This window comes from Rutidosis leptorrhynchoides, chromosome 8 (assembly GCF_046630445.1).
Source record: "Rutidosis leptorrhynchoides isolate AG116_Rl617_1_P2 chromosome 8, CSIRO_AGI_Rlap_v1, whole genome shotgun sequence".
Taxonomy (NCBI): domain Eukaryota; kingdom Viridiplantae; phylum Streptophyta; class Magnoliopsida; order Asterales; family Asteraceae; genus Rutidosis; species Rutidosis leptorrhynchoides.
In genome coordinates, this window is record NC_092340.1 from 110,196,239 (window position 1) to 110,217,636 (window position 21,398).

General features: G+C 33.4%; 1 protein-coding gene across 1 annotated transcript in view; it reads left to right on the forward strand.

Moving 5' to 3' along the window:
* The first annotated feature begins 423 nt into the window (after nt 1-423).
* The window catches only part of LOC139863735 (sphingoid long-chain bases kinase 2, mitochondrial-like), a 119,113-nt gene continuing 98,138 nt past the window's right edge, over nt 424-21,398 (forward strand). The window contains exon 1 of the mRNA XM_071852340.1: nt 424-509. Within this exon, the coding sequence (XP_071708441.1) occupies nt 424-509 (86 nt within the window). The remainder of the gene's footprint in view (nt 510-21,398) is intronic.

A 21,398-nucleotide genomic window follows, 5' to 3' on the forward strand; every position in this document is an offset into this window, starting at 1 on the left:
GTATGATTATGATGATGATGATGTACGATTAGATGATAAGATGATAAAGAGTTGATGATAACGAGCATGATGATATTTTTTTTTAAACGAAGATGATTATAAATCCTGTTGGTGATCTAGCGATGAAGATTAACATGTATATAATGTTAAATGACGAGGAGGGATATTGATGATGAAAACGTCAAGTAGAGATGATGAGGACTGTGTATTATTTTGCTATGTCCACTTGAATGTTACTGATCAAATTCAACTTGGTTTTAGATCGTGGACTTTTGATGCAATATTGGGCCGAAGCCCACCTTTAATTTAATTGGGCCACTAATTCTCTCTTGGGCCGAATAGCAATGATGGGATGAAAACAGACTAACATGATTGAAAGGGAATTAAATTGTGAATTATAACAGAAAAACGGAGTAGGAGTAGATGGTTAAGAGTGTTTGTGAGGGAGCGGGAGGTCGCGGGTTCGAGCCCGGTATTGGACAAATCTTTTTGGAAAAGCTTATTAAGGGGTATATACACTTTTATTATTATTATTATCATTATTATTATTATTATTATTATTATTATTAATGACATAAGTATTATTGTTAATATTAACATTTTTATTACTAATGTGATTATTAGTATTGTTAAATTTAAACTTATTAACATTATTATCATTAGTAGTAAATTGTATTTATAATAGGATTACAAACATGAACACTTACATAATAAAAATACTCTAAAAGAATGTGATTCTAATTATGAACTAAATATCAAGATATGAAGATGTGAATAATGATAAAAATGAAAGTAAAATATGATCATAAATATATGTCACTATGAATAAGATTATGATAATAAGAATAAGGTTATGATTATGATTATGAGGTAAATATAATACATATATGAAAAGGTTGATAAATATATCATTATTTCATTATTATTATTATAAAAAAAAGTATTATAATTATTACTATTAATATTATTATTATTATTGTTATCATTTGTACTAAAGTTATCCTTATTATTAAAATCATCATTTTTATTAGTATTATTATTAAAAGTATCATTATTATTATCATTGTTATTATTATTATTAATACTATTATTGTTATTATCATTTTTTATTCAAACTATTATTATTACTATCATCATTATTATTATTATTATTATTATTATTATTATTATTATTATTATTATTAGTATTAAAATTATCATTTCTATTGATATACTTATTTTAATATTATTATAAATTTTATTTTGCAAACAACAGAAATTTATTTATTACATAAGTATACTAATAATACATAAACATGTTCGATTACGATTATATGTTTTAATATATATATAATTGATATAGGTTCGTGAATCCGAGGTCAACCCTGCATTGTTCAATATTGTCATATGTATTTTTACTACAAAATACATTAGGTGAGTTTCATTATTCCCTTTTTAATTGCTTTTGCATTATATATTTTTGGGCTGAGAATACATGCGATGTTTTATAAATGTTTTACGAAATAGACACAAGTAATCGAAACTACATTATATGGTTGAATTATCGAAATCGAATATGCCCCTTTTTAGTCTGGTAATCTAAGAATTAGGGAACAGACACCCTAATTGACGCGAATCCTAAAGATAGATCTATCGGGCCCAACAAGCCCCATCCAAAGTACCGGATGCTTTAGTACTTCGAAATTTATATCATGTCCGAAGGAGGATCCCGGAATGATGGGGATATTCTTATATGCATATTGTGAATGTCGGTTACCAGGTGTTCAATCTATATGAATGATATTTTTGTCTCGATGCATGGGATGTATGTTTATGAGAAATGGAAATATGAAATCTTGTGGTCTATTAAAATTATGAAATGATTATTTATGTTAAACTAATGAACTCACCAACCTTTTGGTTGACACTTTAAAGCATGTTTATTCTCAGGTATGAAAGAAATCTTCCGCTGTTCATTTGCTCATTTTAAAGATATTACTTGGAGTCATTCATGGCATATTTCAAAAGACGTTGCATTCGAGTCGTTGAGTTCATCAAGATTATTATTAAGTCAATTATAGTTAGATATATTATGAAATGGTATGCATGCCGTCAATTTTCGATGTAATGAAAGACTGTCTTTTCAAAAACGAATGCAATGTTTGTAAAATGCATCATATAGATGTCAAGTACCTCGCGATGTAATCAATTGTTGTGAATCGTTTATAATCGATATGGACTTCGTCCGGATGGATTAGGACGGTTCGCTTCATGCTTGAGCCAAAGTGTTGCACCAAGTTAGTGCGCCGTCTGACAGCGTACATAAAGCAAACTTGGTTTTGTTCGCCTCTGAGCAGTTACTAACTCGAAACACAGATTCTAATTTCTCGAACCACCTAGTGAGACCAACTGGCCCCTCCGTTCCACTAAAGTTGTGGGGTTTGCAGCTTTGAAACTCCTTGTATGTGCACCAATTACGAATGGGCTGGATAACCGGTGGCGGTGGAGCTTGGGGGTTCATTTTCGCTAAAGCTGCGGCGACTCATTCATTGATCATCTCCTCGATTTGGGCTGCGGTAGGTGTTGATCGTCCATTGGCCATGGTGTTCTAAACAAAAATTTTGACTCAAGTCAAAATCCAGTATTCAATAAATAATAATACAGTATATGGTAACCAACATGGAATCAACACGTCACATGTTTATTAAGTAATGCAACCAGGTACAAATACCACAGAATCATCATACAGTAATGTAAATAGAACACTGTGCAAGAATTAAATAACGCAAAGTTCCATTCATTAATAATAATAAGTTGCATACATTCGCATAGGTTCGTACAACACATAAGTGAAACATAAAACTACAAATGAGATTACATAATGAAATATACTACAAAGCTCCTATGGTGAAGGTGGGTGTAGGATGTCCAATACATGAGACATCTGGTCCTCGAGCTCAGTGACCCGAGCACGGAGGATCTCTCAAGTTCTATCTTCAAGTTCTAAGTGTTCTTCATATATTCTACAAGTTCTAGTTACATAAAATCAAGAATACTTTCAAGTTTGCTAGCTCACTTCCAATCTTGTAAGGTGATCATCCAACCTCAAGAAATCTTTGTTTCTTACAGTAGGTTATCATTCTAATACAAGTAATAATCATATTCAAACTTTGGTTCAATTTCTATAACTATAACAATCTTATTTCAAGTGATGATCTTACTTGAACTTGTTTTCGTGTCATGATTCTGCTTCAAGAACTTCGAGCCATCCAAGGATCCGTTGAAGCTAGATCCATTTTTCTCTTTTCCAGTAGGTTTATCCAAGGAACTTAAGGTAGTAATGATGTTCATAACATCATTCGATTCATACATATAAAGCTATCTTATTCGAAGGTTTAAACTTGTAATCACTATAACATAGTTTAGTTAATTCTAAACTTGTTCGCAAACAAAAGTTAATCCTTATAACTTGACTTTTAAAATCAACTAAACACATGTTCTATATCTATATGATATGCTAACTTAATGATTTAAAACCTGAAAACACGAAAAACACCGTAAAACCGGATTTACGCCGTCGTAGTAATACCGCGGGCTGTTTTGGGTTAGTTAATTAAAAACTATGATAAACTTTGATTTAAAAGTTGTTATTCTAAGAAAATGATTTTTATTATGAACATGAAACTATATCCAAAAATTATGGTTAAACTCAAAGTGGAAGTATGTTTTCTAAAATGGTCATCTAGACGTCGTTCTTTCGACTGAAATGACTACCTTTACAAAAACGACTTGTAACTTATTTTTCCGACTATAAAGCTATACTTTTTCTGTTTAGATTCATAAAAGAGAGTTCAATATGAAACCATAGCAATTTGATTCACTCAAAACGGATTTAAAATGAAGAAGTTATGGGTAAAACAAGATTGGATAATTTTTCTCATTTTAGCTACGTGAAAATTGGTAACAAATCTATTCCAACCATAACTTAATCAACTTGTATTGTATATTATGTAATCTTGAGATACCATAGACACGTATACAATGTTTCGACCTATCATGTCGACACATCTATATATATTTCGGAACAACCATAGACACTCTATATGTGAATGTTGGAGTTAGTTATACAGGGTTGAGGTTGATTCCAAAATATATATAGTTTGAGTTGTGATCAATACTGAGATACGTATACACTGGGTCGTGGATTGATTCAAGATAATATTTATCGATTTATTTTTGTACTTCTAACTGTGGACAACTAGTTGTAGGTTACTAACGAGGACAGCTGACTTAATAAACTTAAAACATCAAAATATATTAAAAGTGTTGTAAATATATTTTGAACATACTTTGATATATATGTATATATTGTTATAGGTTCGTGAATCAACCAGTGGCCAAGTCTTACTTCTCGACGAAGTAAAAATCTGTGAAAGTGAGTTATAGTCCCACTTTTAAAATCTAATATTTTTGGGATGAGAATACATGCAGGTTTTATAAATGATTTACAAAATAGACACAAGTACGTGAAACTACATTCTATGGTTGAATTATCGAAATCGAATATGCCCCTTTTTATTAAGTCTGGTAATCTAAGAATTAGGGAATAGACACCCTAATTGACACGAATCCTAAAGATAGATCTATTGGGCCTAACAAACCCCATCCAAAGTACTGGATGCTTTAGTACTTCGAAATTTATATCATATCCGAAGGGTGTCCCGGAATGATGGGGATATTCTTATATATGCATCTTGTTAATGTCGGTTACCAGGTGTTCACCATATGAATGATTTTTATCTCTATGTATGGGATGTGTATTGAAATATGAAATCTTGTGGTCTATTGTTACGATTTGATATATATAGGTTAAACCTATAACTCACCAACATTTTTGTTGACGTTTAAAGCATGTTTATTCTCAGGTGAATACTAAGAGCTTCCGCTGTTGCATACTAAAATAAGGACAAGATTTGGAGTCCATGTTTGTATGATATTGTGTAAAAACTGCATTCAAGAAACTGATTTCGATGCAACATATTTGTATTGTAAACCATTATGTAATGGTCGTGTGTAAACAGGATATTTTAGATTATCATTATTTGATAATCTACGTAAAGCTTTTTAAACCTTTATTTATGAAATAAAGGTTATGGTTTGTTTTAAAAAATGAATGCAGTCTTTGAAAAACGTCTCATATAGAGGTCAAAACCTCGCAACGAAATCAATTAATATGGAACGTTTTTAATCAATAAGAACGGGACATTTCAGTTGGTATCCGAGCGTTGGTCTTAGAGAACCAGAATTTTGCATTAGTGTGTCTTATCGAGTTTGTTAGGATGCATTAGTGAGTCTGGACTTCGACCGTGTTTACTTGAAAAATGATTGCTTAACAAATTTTGTTGGAAACTATATATTTTTAACATCTGAATATTATGTGATATATTAATATCTTAACGCGTTTGATATTATGTGATAGATGTCTACCTCTAGAACAAGTCCCATTGACTCACCTAATAATAATGAAGAGTCAAATGTAAATTGGAATGATTCGTGGACTGATTCACAAGTTCCCGAAGAGGAACCGAAAGAAGAGTCAGAACCGGAAGAAGAATCGGAACCGGAAGAAGAATCGGAACTGGATGAAGAAATAGAACCGGTGGGGGAAATAATAAAACGGTTAAGTAAAAGAAAATCCTCAACCAACCGACCAAGGTTAATTATGGTCAATGGTGTTTCCGCCAAGGAAGCAAAATATTGGGAGGATTACCAATTCTCCGATGAATCGGATTCCGACGAGAATTCCGATGATGTTATAGAAATTACCCCAACTGAATTTTAATAGGCAAAAGAAAATAATAAGGGAAAGGGCATAAAAATAGAGAAATCTAATTCCAACCCCGATGAACTTTATATGTATCGTCAACCCCCGAAGTCCTTAAGTTGTAACAATGACCCGGGAACCTCTAAACCACCAGGTTTTTCTAAACCAATGTGGAAAACGACGGCTCGTATTAGGGGAACATCATATATCCCTAGAAACTTGGCAAAACGAACCAAAAACGAAGAAGAAGAAACAAGCGAGTCAGAATAAGATAGTTGTATTCGTGGGGTGTAATATATGTAATATAGTGTGCTTATGCTTTATGATATATGTAAAAATTGCTTGTATTAATAAGTATTTTTTTTATGAATCTAACTCTTGTCTATTTTACAGTATAAAAACACAAAATGGATAGACAACCCAATATTTTAAGAGACCTACCCGGAGACATGATTGATGAAATCTTGTCTAGAGTCGGTCAGAATTCTTCGGCACAACTATTTAAGGATAGATCAGTTTGTAAGACATTCGAAGAACGTTCCAAGAATGCCTTGGTTTATAAAAGGCTTTCGTTCGAAAGATGGGGGATATCACATTGGGAAATCCATAAGTTACGATGTGTTTACTTTGATGCATATATTGCGGGGAACCCAAATGCTATTTTACGCAATGGGTTAAGAAATTATTTTGACTCAATATATCCGAATATTGGACTTCGTGATTTAGAAAAAGCGGCTAACATGCAACATAAAGAAGCATGTTATGCTTACGGATTAGTAATGTTCGCTTCTCACCAAAGTGAGAAAAAGAACATCGGGCTACAACTATTAAACAAAACGTTCCCACAAGTGACGGAGTCGGTAATTGGGGTAAGAAATGAGGTTTTTAGGTTATTACGAGACTGTTGGTCATTACGTAACCCTTGTCCCTTTGACGACGTTACAACACGCTATCTTATCAACGGCCATAACGGTTATGTTCCACAAGACCAAGGATGGGAAGTAATCCTAGTAAAACCAGAATGCATGACTTGTTTCTGGACGTATGAATTACGTGTCTTTATTGCCTTTGCTGAACGACTTGTGTACTAGCTAGAATTATCTTCACAACCATCTTGTATCAAATTTATTGTGTGCTATATTTCATGCTATATGTAAAATAAGCGGTATTGTAAGTTTGTAAAATATTGTGTAAAAGTTTGAACGCGAAATATTATTATAATCAGTTTTTCATATAGAATTGTAGTAGTTGAATTGTATATTAGCTACTAAGTATGAACTTAACGGGTAGGTACTAACCGAATTTAAACTTATAAAACGCTAATATGAAGAAAAAGCTTTTATAAATGAGTTCATATTATGCTACGAAATACTATTAACTACTCTTAATATTCTGTATGATTAACTTGTTCCATTTGACTATTTTGAAGGAAATGGCACCGACTACTCGACACACCGTGAATATGAATGAAGAGGAATTCTGTACTTTTCTAGCTTCAAACATAACCGCAGTACAGGCTGCGCTACATACCAACAATAACCTTGGATCTAGCAGTACAGGAAATCGTGTAGGATGCACCTACAAAGAATTCACTGCCTGTAAACCTTTGGAATTTGATGGAACCGAAGGACCGATCGGATTGAAACGGTGGACCGAGAAGGTCGAATCGGTGTTTGCCATAAGTAAGTGTACTGAAGAGGACAAAGTGAAGTACGCTACGCATACCTTCACAGGTTCTGCGTTAACATGGTGGAATACCTATCTAGAGCAAGTGGGACAAGACGATGTGTACGCACTACCGTGGTCAGCATTCAAGCACTTGATGAACGAGAAGTACCGTCCCAGAACCGAGTTCAATAAGCTCAAGACAGAACTTAGAGGGTTACGAACCCAAGGATTTGATATTACCACGTACGAAAGACGATTCACAGAATTGTGCCTATTGTGTCCGGGAGCATTCGAAGATGAGGAAGAGAAGATCGACGCGTTTGTGAAAGGATTACCGGAAAGAATCCAAGAAGATATAAGTTCACATGAGCCCGCCTCCATACAACAGGCATGTAGAATGGCTCACAAACTAGTGAACCAGATTGAGGAAAGAATTAAAGAACAGACAGCTGAAGAGGCCAATGTGAAGCAAGTCAAAAGAAAGTGGGAGGAAAATGGTGATAAGAATCACCAATACAATAACAACAGCAATTACAATAATAATCGCAACAATTATCCCAACAATCGCAACATCAATTGCAACTATAACAAACGGCCCAACAACAACAACAACAACAACAACAACAACAGCAACTACAACAATCATCCCAACAACAATAACAACTGCAACAACAATCAGAAGCAGCTATGCCAAAGGTGTGAAAAGTATCACTCGGGGTTCTGCACCAAATTTTGCAACAAGTGTAAAATAAATGGTCATAGCGCGGTGAAGTGTGAGGTCTACGGACCAGGGGTTAACAGAATGAAAGGAACAAATGGTGTCGGAACGAGTAATGGCGGAGCAAGTAGTGTCGGAGCAAGTTATGCCAATGTAGTTTGTTATAAATGTGGAAAATCGGGCCACATTATTAGAAATTGCCCAAACCAGGAGAACATGAATGGACAAGGCCGCGAAAGAGTTTTCAATATTAATGCGGCAGAGGCACAGGAAGACCCGGAGCTTGTTACGGGTACGTTTCTTATTGACAATAAATCTGCTTACGTTTTATTTGATTCGGGTGCGGATAGAAGCTATATGAGTAGAGATTTTTGTGCTAAATTAAGTTGTCCATTGACGCCTTTGGATAGTAAATTTTTACTCGAATTAGCAAATGGTAAATTAATTTCAGCAGATAATATATGTCGGAATCGAGAAATTAAACTGGTTAGCGAAACATTTAAGATTGATTTGATACCAGTAGAGTTAGGGAGTTTTGATGTGATAATCGGTATGGACTGGTTGAAAGAAGTGAAAGCAGAGATCGTTTGTTACAAAAATGCAATTCGCATTATACGAGAAAAAGGAAAACCCTTAATGGTGTACGGAGAAAAGGGCAACATGAAGCTACATCTTATTAGTAATTTGAAGGCACAAAAACTAATAAGAAAAGGTTGCTATGCTGTTCTAGCACACGTCGAGAAAGTACAAACTGGAGAAAAGAGCATCAATGATGTTCCCATTGCAAAAGAATTTCCCGATGTATTTCTGAAAGAATTACCGGGATTACCCCCACAACGATCCGTTGAATTTCAAATAGATCTTGTACCAGGAGCTGCACCAATAGCTCATGCTCCTTACAGACTCGCACCCAGCGAGATGAAAGAACTGCAAAGCCAATTACAAGAACTTTTAGAGCGTGGTTTCATTCGACCAAGCACATCACCGTGGGGAGCTCCTGTTTTGTTTGTCAAGAAGAAAGATGGTACATTCAGGTTGTGTATCGACTACCGAGAGTTGAACAAACTTACCATCAAGAACTGCTACCCACTACCGAGAATCGATGACTTATTTGATCAACTACAAGGCTCGTCTGTTTATTCAAAGATTGACTTACGTTCCGGGTATCATCAAATGCGGGTGAAAGAAGATGATATTCCAAAGACTGCTTTCAGAACACGTTACGGTCATTACGAGTTTATGGTCATGCCGTTTGGTTTAACTAATGCACCAGCTGTGTTCATGGACCTTATGAACCGAGTGTGTGGACCATACCTTGACAAGTTTGTCATTGTTTTCATTGATGACATACTTATTTAATCAAAGAATGACCAAGAACATGGTGAACATTTAAGAAAGGTGTTAGAAGTATTGAGGAAGAAAGAATTGTACGCTAAGTTTTCAAAGTGTGCATTTTGGTTGGAAGAAGTTCAATTCCTCGGTCACATAGTGAACAAAGAAGGTATTAAGGTGGATCCGGCAAAGATAGAAACTATTGAAAAGTGGGAAACCCCGAAAACTCCGAAACACATACGCCAATTTTTAGGACTAGCTGGTTACTACAGAAGGTTCATCCAAGACTTTTCCAGAATAGCAAAACCCTTGACTGCATTAACGCATAAAGGGAAGAAATTTGAATGGAATGATGAACAAGAGAAAGCGTTTCAGTTATTGAAGAAAAAGCTAACTACGGCACCTATATTGTCATTGCCTGAAGGGAATGATGATTTTGTGATTTATTGTGACGCATCAAAGCAAGGTCTCGGTTGTGTATTAATGCAACGAACGAAGGTGATTGCTTATGCGTCTAGACAATTAAAGATTCACGAACAAAATTATACGACGCATGATTTGGAATTAGGCGCGGTTGTTTTTGCATTAAAGACTTGGAGGCACTACTTATATGGGGTCAAAAGTATTATATATACCGACCACAAAAGTCTTCAACACTTATTTAATCAGAAACAACTGAATATGAGGCAGCGTAGGTGGATTGAATTATTGAATGATTACGACTTTGAGATTCGTTACCACCCGGGGAAGGCAAATGTGGTAGCCGATGCCTTGAGCAGGAAGGACAGAGAACCCATTCGAGTAAAATCTATGAATATAATGATTCATAATAACCTTACTACTCAAATAAAGGAGGCGCAACAAGGAGTTTTAAAAGAGGAAAATTTAAAGGATGAAATACCCAAAGGATCGGAGAAGCATCTTAATATTCGGGAAGACGGAACCCGGTATAGGGCTGAAAGGATTTGGGTACTAACATTTGGAGATATGAGAGAAATGGTACTTAGAGAAGCTCATAAAACTAGATACTCAATACATCCTGGAACGGGGAAGATGTACAAGGATCTCAAGAAACATTTTTGGTGGCCGGGTATGAAAGCCGATGTTGCTAAATACGTAGGAGAATGTTTGACGTGTTCTAAGGTCAAAGCTGAGCATCAGAAACCATCAGGTCTACTTCAACAACCCGAAATCCCGGAATGGAAATGGGAAAACATTACCATGGATTTCATCACTAAATTGCCAAGGACTGCAAGTGGTTTTGATACTATTTGGGTAATAGTTGATCGTATCACCAAATCAGCACACTTCCTGCCAATAAGAGAAGATGACAAGATAGAGAAGTTAGCACAACTGTATTTGAAGGAAGTCGTCTCCAGACATGGAATACCAATCTCTATTATCTCTGATAGGGATGGCAGATTTATTTCAAGATTCTGGCAGACATTACAGCAAGCATTAGGAACTCGTCTAGACATGATTACTGCCTATCATCCACAAACTGATGGGCAGAGCGAAAGAACGATACAAACGCTTGAAGTCATGCTACGAGCATGTGTTATTGATTTCGGAAACAGTTGGGATCAACATCTACCGTTAGCAGAATTTTCCTACAACAACAGCTACCATTCAAGCATTGAGATGGCACCGTTTGAAGCACTTTATGGTAGAAAGTGCAGGTCTCCGATTTGTTGGAGTGAAGTGGGGGATAGATAGATTACGAGTCCGGAGATTATACAAGAAACTACCGAGAAGATCATCCAAATTCAACAACGGTTGAAAACCGCCCAAAGTCGACAAAAGAGCTACGCTGACATTAAAAGAAAAGATATAGAATTTGAAATTGGAGAGATGGTCATGCTTAAAGTTGCACCTTGAAAAGGCGTTGTTCGATTTGGTAAACGAGGGAAATTAAATCCAAGGTATATTGGACCATTCAAGATTATTGATCGTGTCGGACCAGTAGCTTACCGACTTGAGTTACCTCAACAACTCGCGGCTGTACATAACACTTTCCACGTCTCGAATTTGAAGAAATGTTTTGCTAAAGAAGATCTCACTATTCCGTTAGATGAAATCCAAATCAACGAAAAACTTCAATTCATCGAAGAACCCGTCGAAATAATGGATCGTGAGGTTAAAAGACTTAAGCAAAATAAGATACCAACTGTTAAGGTTCGATGGAATGCTCGTAGAGGACCCGAGTTCACCTGGGAGCATGAAGTTCAGATGAAGAAGAAATACCCGCATCTATTTCCAGAAGATTAGTCAACACCTTCAACAGCTTAAAATTTCGGGACGAAATTTATTTAACGGGTAGGTACTGTAGTGACCCGAACTTTTCCATGTTTATATATAGTAATTGAGATTGATATTTACATGATTAAATGTTTCCAACATGTTAAGCAATCAAACTTGTTAAGACTTGATTAATTAAAATATGTTTCATATAGACAATTGACCACCGAAGTTGACCGGTGATTCACGAACGTTAAAACTTGTAAAAACTATATGATGACATATATATGGATATATATATATATATATAGTTAACATGATACTATGATAAGTAAACATATCATTAAGTATATTAACAATGAACTACATATGTAAAAACAAGACTACTAACTTAATGATTTCTAAACGAGACATATATGTAACGATTATCGTTGTAAAGACATTTAATGTATATATATCATATTAAGAGATATTCATACATGATAATATCATGATAATATAATAATTTAAAATCTCATTTGATATTATAAACATTGGGTTAACAACATTTAACAAGATCATTAACCTAAAGGTTTCAAAACAACACTTACATGTAACGACTAACGATGACTTAACGACTCAGTTAAAATGTATATACATGTAGTGTTTTAATATGTATTTATACACTTTTGAAAGACTTCAATACACTTATCAAAATACTTCTACTTAACAAAAATGCTTACAATTACATCCTCGTTCAGTTTCATCAACTATTCTACTCGTATGCACCCGTATTCGCACTCGTACAATACACAGCTTTTAGATGTATGTACTATTGGTATATACACTCCAATGATCAGCTCTTAGCAGCCCATGTGAGTTACCTAACACATGTGGGAACTATCATTTGGCAACTAGCATGAAATATCTCATAAAATTACAAAAATATGAGTAATCATTCATGACTTATTTACATGAAAACAAAATTACATATCCTTTATATCTAATCCATACACCAACGACCAAAAACACCTACAAACACTTTCATTCTTCAATTTTCTTCATCTAATTGATCTCTCTCTAGTTCTATCTTCAAGTTCTAAGTATTCTTCATATATTCTACAAGTTCTAGTTACATAAAATCAAAAATACTTTCAAGTTTGCTAGCTCACTTCCAATCTTGTAAGGTGATCTTCCAACCTCAATAAATCTTTGTTTCTTACAGTAGGTTATCATTCTAATACAAGTAATAATCATATTCAAACTTTGGTTCAATTTCTATAACTATAACAATCTTATTTCAAGTGATGATCTTACTTGAACTTGTTTTCGTGTCATGATTCTGCTTCAAGAACTTCGAGCCATCCAAGGATCCGTTGAAGCTAGATCCATTTTTCTCTTTTCCAGTAGGTTTATCCAAGGAACTTAAGGTAGTAATGATGTTCATAACATCATTCGATTCATACATATAAAGCTATCTTATTCGAAGGTTTAAACTTGTAATCACTAGAACATAGTTTAGTTAATTCTAAACTTGTTCGCAAACAAAAGTTAATCCTTCTAACTTGACTTTTAAAATTAACTAAACACATGTTCTATATCTATATGATATGCTAACTTAATGATTTAAAACCTGGAAACACGAAAAACACCGTAAAACCGGATTTACGCCGTCGTAGTAATACCGCGGGCTGTTTTGGGTTAGTTAATTAAAAACTATGATAAACTTTGATTTAAAAGTTGTTATTCTGAGAAAATGATTTTTATTATAAACATGAAACTATATCCAAAAATTATGGTTAAACTCAAAGTGGAAGTATGTTTTCTAAAATGGTCATCTAGACGTCGTTCTTTCGACTGAAATGACTACCTTTACAAAAACGACTTGTAACTTATTTTTCCGACTATAAAGCTATACTTTTTCTGTTTAGATTCATAAAAGAGAGTTCAATATGAAACCATAGCAATTTGATTCACTCAAAACGGATTTAAAATGAAGAAGTTATGGGTAAAACAAGATTGGATAATTTTTCTCATTTTAGCTACGTGAAAATTGGTAACAAATTTATTCCAACCATAACTTAATCAACTTGTATTGTATATTATGTAATCTTGAGATACCATAGACACGTATACAATGTTTCGACCTATCATGTCGACACATCTATATATATTTCGGAGCAACCATAGACACTCTATATGTGAATGTTGGAGTTAGCTATACAGGGTTGAGGTTGATTTCAAAATATATATAGTTTGAGTTGTGATCAATACTGAGATACGTATACACTGGGTCGTGGATTGATTCAAGATAATATTTATCGATTTATTTTTGTACATCTAACTGTGGACAACTAGTTGTAGGTTACTAACGAGGACAGCTGACTTAATAAACTTAAAACATCAAAATATATTAAAAGTGTTGTAAATATATTTTGAACATACTTTGATATATATGTATATATTGTTATAGGTTCGTGAATCAACCAGTGGCCAAGTCTTACTTCCCGACGAAGTAAAAATCTGTGAAAGTGAGTTATAGTCCCACTTTTAAAATCTAATATTTTTGGGATGAGAATACATGCAGGTTTTATAAATGATTTACAAAATAGACACAAGTACGTGAAACTACATTCTATGGTTGAATTATCGAAATCGAATATGCCCCTTTTTATTAAGTCTGGTAATCTAAGAATTAGGGAACAGACACCCTAATTGACGCGAATCCTAAAGATAGATCTATTGGGCCTAACAAACCCCATCCAAAGTACTGGATGCTTTAGTACTTCAAAATTTATATCATATCCGAAGGGTGTCCCGGAATGATGGGGATATTCTTATATATGCATCTTGTTAATGTCGGTTACCAGGTGTTCACCATATGAATGATTTTTATCTCTATGTATGGGATGTGTATTGAAATATGAAATCTTGTGGTCTATTGTTACGATTTGATATATATAGGTTAAACCTATAACTCACCAACATTTTTGTTGACGTTTAAAGCATGTTTATTCTCAGGTGAATACTAAGAGCTTCCGCTGTTGCATACTAAAATAAGGACAAGATTTGGAGTCCATGTTTGTATGATATTGTGTAAAAACTGCATTCAAGAAACTGATTTCGATTTAACATATTTGTTTTGTAAACCATTATGTAATGGTCGTGTGTAAACAGGATATTTTAGATTATCATTATTTGATAATCTACGTAAAGCTTTTTAAACCTTTATTTATGAAATAAAGGTTATGGTTTGTTTTAAAAAATGAATGCAGTCTTTGAAAAACGTCTCATATAGAGGTCAAAACCTCGCAACGAAATCAATTAATATGGAACGTTTTTAATCAATAAGAACGGGACATTTCATTTGGCGCCTTGATTGAGAATCGTTCGGGTAAAAAACTTAATCGTTTGACGGTTAATGATGTGGTGGTCAAACTGATCATTAAGTGTCGGAAAGGTAAAGGTAAATCGAGTGTCGATTAGTTATATAGACATTGTTTTGTTAGATGTGGTGTTTTTCTTTTGTTAGCTTCGTGTTTGGCTTGTTTGTTTTTCTTAGGTTTTGTGTTTGTGGTAGTTTTGTTTAGTTGCTTTGTGATTGTCTTTTTTTTTTTTTTTTTTGGTTGCGGGTTTCTCTTTGTGGCCCGGTTAGATCAAGGCTCGGGTTTAGCTTCCGAGCCTTGTGGTTATCTTTCGCTCCGATTGTATCTTTGTTCGTTTTTTCATCTTTGATGAAAAAACTTTGTTTTAATGTTATCGTTTTTTGTCAAAAAAAAAAAAAAATTAAAAAAAAAATTTTGGCGCCTTGATTTTTTATTTCTTAATGACAGACGGTGTTGAATAGTTATGCATTTAGTGTTAAAGCATTCACAGATGTAATTCTTTCATAATTATTAAGCATCTAATTTTTATTTAATATTCTATTTAAATTATATCAAGAGCACTTATTAAACCAATATATTATAGGTTTTATTCATGTTAATGTCTAGTAAGGTAAGTTTACATCATTCACATTATTCTTTTAAAATAATTATCAAAAATATTATTGGTCTAATAAGGTAAATTTACATCATTCACATATCTGAGTTACTTTGTTTAAAACCGTATTTTTTTCATAGCTAATATAAATCTCCCAAACCAAGCCCGCGGGGATTATTGTAACACATACAATGATTTTTAACGCGACAAACTTCCCTATTTTTGAAGTTTCTCGCGAATCCTGATGGAGCTTCCATATAAACTTCCTCCTTCAGCTCGCCATGTAAAAAGGCATTCTTCACGTCAAATTGGTGAAGGGGTCATTCTTCGTTTGTAGCAACAGAAAAAAGAACTCAATTGGTGTCAATTTTTGCACCGGTGAGAAAGTATCGGAATAATCTATCCCGTAAATTTGGGTATATCCCTTGGCAACTAGTTGAACTTTATATCTCTCAATAGTGCTATTCGGTTTGTGTTTTATTGTAAACACCCATCGGCATCCTACCGGCTTCTTTCCTTTAGAGATAAAACATTTTTCCCATGTGTCATCTGTCTTCAAGGCTTCCATTTCGGCTTCCATTGCCTTTTGCCAATCTATTGACTGTAAGGCTTGTTCTACGTAGGTTGGAATTAAACTTTTGTGCTTCTTATGATAGGTTCCCTTGAGCAATATTTGCCATCGGGTATTTTGATTGTAGGGCTTCTTTTTCTGGATCGTATCTTTTCGGTGGGAATCTTCTATTTCTTCTTTGAGGTAGAACATATCTGTCACGAGCATGCACAGGTGCAGGCTGAGTTGACTGAGTGTGTTTAGCTAAACTTGTATCATTCTCTGCACTTTCATGTACTAAAACATCTTGTTCATTTTCATCGTTAGCTATTTCATTTTTCAAATTACTTCCTTCAAAAATCGGATTTAGAGATCCATCTATACCCATAAGAGGTATAGTATGTGTGGAAGTGCATGGAATATCAATGTTAGCGGATATATACACCTAGTTCATCCAACTCATTGTGTCATTACATTCCTTTTCCCCCTCAGTGTGGTGGGTGTTATAAAAGTATTCGGTTTCAAGGAAGTTGCAGTTCATAGTTGTAAATATAAAAAGTTTCTTAGGACTGTAACATCGGTACCCCTTTTGGTTAACCCCATAGCCAACAAATACACATTTCTCAGCACACGGATCTAAGAACGTTCAGTTTTTGGTATATTAACAAAGACTGAGCACCTAAAGATTCGTGGGTTAAGAGTAAGTGTCGAGGGAAGTTGTCACACCCCCAAATAGGGCCTGGGGTATTTGTGACTAATTATATCAAATCACAGTTGTATAAACGAGAACGACTCTATATGAGACGTTTTATTGAGTTTTGCAGCGGAAGATAAATAGATTACATTGTATTTAGAGCATTAAATGTTTTTAAGTGAATTGGTAAATAATGCATGAAGACTCCAAGCATGGCAAGAAATCATCATCAAAGCAGCAGATATACAGCGGAAGCAATATTTAAGTACCTGAGAATAAACATGCTTAAAAAGTCAACACGAGGTTGAGTGAGTTCATAGGTTTGTCATAAATAATGATTTCAGTAATAGATCACAAGATTTAATAAAAGACGATATATCATGTATATCAAAAGTATGCCATGAGCGTATAATATCAAAACTAAATGATTTTACCCCGTAACAATACATATGTAATTATCGAGATCATTATTATACCACCAATTGACCTGAGGTCAACAGTGCGGGACGTTACTCCCAATAGCGCTATCTATAATAATTTCGTTTGCCACTTAATCATCTAGCAATTAATGATATTACAAAGCAGAGATTTGTATGTTTCAAATGAACACAATAAAAATACTCATGTTGGTCGCATAATAAGTTTGTACTTGTGTCTATCAGTTATAAAAATAGTGCATGTATTCTCAGCCCAAAAATATATAAAAAGGGAGCTATGAAAACTCACGATACGATACGATAGTTTGTAGTAAATATGCTTAGGATGGCACTGAACAAGTGCAGAGTTAACCTCGGATTCACGAACCTATATCAAGTATATATTAACACATATACTTGTAATCGAATAAGTTTATATATATTATTTCACTTGTTATATATTTCTATATATATATATATATATATATATATATATATATATATATATATATATATATATATATATATATATATATATATATATATATATATATATATATTATGTATAAGTATTTGTTTGATAAAATGATTTTAATAATGATAATGAATAAAGAGTTGTATTATTTTGTAATAACAATAATAATACTAGTAGTAAAAATGATAATAATCATAATAAGGTTTTAAAAATAATAATAATAATAATAATAATAATAATAATAATAATAATAATAATAATAATAATAATAATAATAACAATAATAATAATAATATTATTATAGTTTTGATGATAGCAAAAATGTTAATTTTTGTAAATATGATAATAACGATAATAATTTTAATAATAACAATACTAATAATAATAATTATACTGATGTTATGCGAGGTGTATATAAAATAGTTATTAATTTTAGCAGGAAATACTATTAAATATGATACAATTTTACACAAGATATTTATTTATTTATAGAATGGATATACTTAAACCTTGCTACAACACTTATAGGCAGTGTACCTAATCGTACAGTAGTGTAGTTTTTAGTAAGTCCGGTTCGTTCCACATGGAAATCTTTAAACAAAGCTCAACGCTATATTAGTTTACTTTTATTAAAAATACAAATATATATATAAGTAATATTATTATTATAAAGGGGGGTTTTTACCGTTTAATGACCGGTTTGTCGATTTTAAGACTTTAGTCGCAGTTAAAACCTAATGTAAAATATAAAATAAATACAAGACTTAAATTAAAGCGTAAAGTAAATAACGATAATGAAATTGCGAATAATAAAAGTGCGATAAAATAAACTTACGATAATTAAAAAGTACGATAATTAAAAGTGCGATTAAATAACAATAAATAAAAGTGCGATAATTAGAAGTGCAATTAAATATAAAATAAAGGAAATTAAATATGAAATAAAAGAATTATGCTTATTTAAACTTCCGTAATCATGATGTTTGACGTGTTGATTTTAGTTTTATGCCCATGGGTTATTGTCCTTTGTCCTGGATTATTTAATATGTCCGTCTGGTTTTTGTCCATAACAGTCCATCAGTCATAAATATAAAGTGCGAGTGTCCTCATCAAATTATTCTTATACCCGAAGTTAAATATTCCAACTAATTGGGGATTCGAATTGTAACAAGGTTTTAATACTTTGTTTAATGAATACACCAGGTTATCGACTGCGTGTAAACCAAGGTTTTACTACTTTGTTAACAATTACACCAATTACCCTTGAATGTAATTTCACCCCTGTTTTAATTATTCTAGTGGCTATTAATCCATTCCCGTGTCCCGTTAAATGAACGATTATTCGTACATATAAATACCCCGCCCATCGTGTCCGATCGAGTGTATATGGTAATTTATAGGGACGCCCAATTGTAAATCTTTATATTAACATTAACAAACTATCATTTAGTTAAACAAATATAAAGCCCATTAATAGCCCATAGTCTAATTTCCACAAGTGTCGTTCTTTTGTCCAAACCCCAATTATGGTACAAAGCCCAATTACCCAATTTTAGTAATTAGCCCAACATCATGATTACTTCGTTTTAAATAAGCATAATAATAACTTAGCTATGAGAGATTAATGTAAAAAGGTTGAACATAACTTACAATGATTAAAAATAGCGTAGCGTTACACGGACAGAATTTCGACTTACACCCTTACAATATTCGCTAACATACCCTTATTATTAGAATTATAATTAAAATTAAAATATAAATTATAAATATAAATATAAATTTTACGTATGAATGAGGAAGAAAAAAGATGATGATTTTGATCAGAATTCGGTTGGCTTTATAGGCAGTTTTCAATTTTGGGGCTCCGCGACTCGCGGTGAATTTTGCCTTCAAACTCCGCAAGTCGCGGAGTTTGAAATTCCAGCTCATATCTTGGAGTCTTTCTCTGCCGACGGTTTTTATTTATAAATATAATATATATATAATTAATATAATTAATTATATATTATATTATATTTATATACCTAGTTAACTTGTAATTTTTAGTCCGTTGCGTCGAGCGTTAAGAGTTGACTCTGGTCCTGGTTTCGGATTTTCGAACGTCCTTGCGTACAATTTTATATTTTGTACTTTGCGTTTTGAATCTTGTACTCTTGTAATTTCGAGACGTTTCTTATCAATAATTGGAACCTTTTTGATTGTCTTTTGTACTTTTGAGCTTTTTGGTCGTTTGCGTCTTAAATTCGTCGAATTTGTCTTTTGTCTTCACCTTTTATTATTTAAACGAATATCACTTGTAAATAGAACAATTGCAACTAAAAGCTTGTCTTTCTTGAGGAATAATGCTATGAAATATATGTTCATTTTTAGCATTATCAAATATTCCCACACTTGAGCGTTGCTTGTCCTCAAGCAATATTGTCTTGAAATACAAGAATCACTTCTTTATTCTTCACACTTTGTACATCAGTGATTTCTATACGGTGGTATAAACAATGGTAGTAACGATATGGTTTACAGTCCCACATGACTATAAAAATTTAGATCCATTAAGGAAATTGGATCTTTATGAAAACATTTGATCTTTTGAAATCTAGTTTTTACCCTAGATAAGTTTTCCGGAATAACCCTTTACCGGTGTTTGCAAAATATTTTTGTGGGTTTGGTGGGTTTCAGATTTGAAAATTTTAGCTCAAACTTGCGGTTTTGTGTCACCCACTTGCTAACCTTGTATTTGGAAAGCAACACGTCCAGTTTACTTGTCCCGTATATTACCTTTCGGTAAACTACCGTCCGGTTGTAAAGGAAAGCGTTGAACAAGCAACTGTTAAGGCAATGTCCCGTGACATGGTTTTGATTATGGTCTATAACGTGTCGGACGCAATTACTATCCTTGGTAGGAGCAATAGTAAAGCTCACCCTTATAATTTTTCGGTATGGCACAAGGTCCTGTCTTTGACCACTATGCAACCACCGTTCTTACTGTTGACACCCGATTTAGTTCAGGTGACCTAATGAATTCCAGGTGAATTCCTAGGATTTTACGTTCAATGGTAATGAACGCATTAAAAATAGGGTTTTCAGAAAACAAATCGGTTTATAATTTTGATCAAAATATTTTCTCGTTCAAGCTCGAGTTTAGATATCATTGAATTCCATGAGTTTGAATTCTCAATCTTTAAGGTCAATCTCTAGGATTGAGTGATATCAGTCTTAAAAGCTGATTTTTAATCTTTAAGGAGATTATCCTTTCCGGGGATCTGATTCATTAGTCTTATCAAGCTAATTTGCACGGTGCCCCCCCATTGTACGAGATAAATCCTTTTCATGGTTAGGATAAATCTGACCACTTGGCGACCCTGTTTAATGCTGAGGTCCGTGGATTTCCTGCTGATTTTATTGATGACTTTTCTAGATTTTTCGTCAACCTACAGCTGGTCTGGACGACAACTTCATGACCTAAATCAAGAAGCGCGTGTCTTTTTCGGAAGACTTTACTTCCTTTTAATGATGGAATTGATTCATCGTGTAGATCCATCTCTTC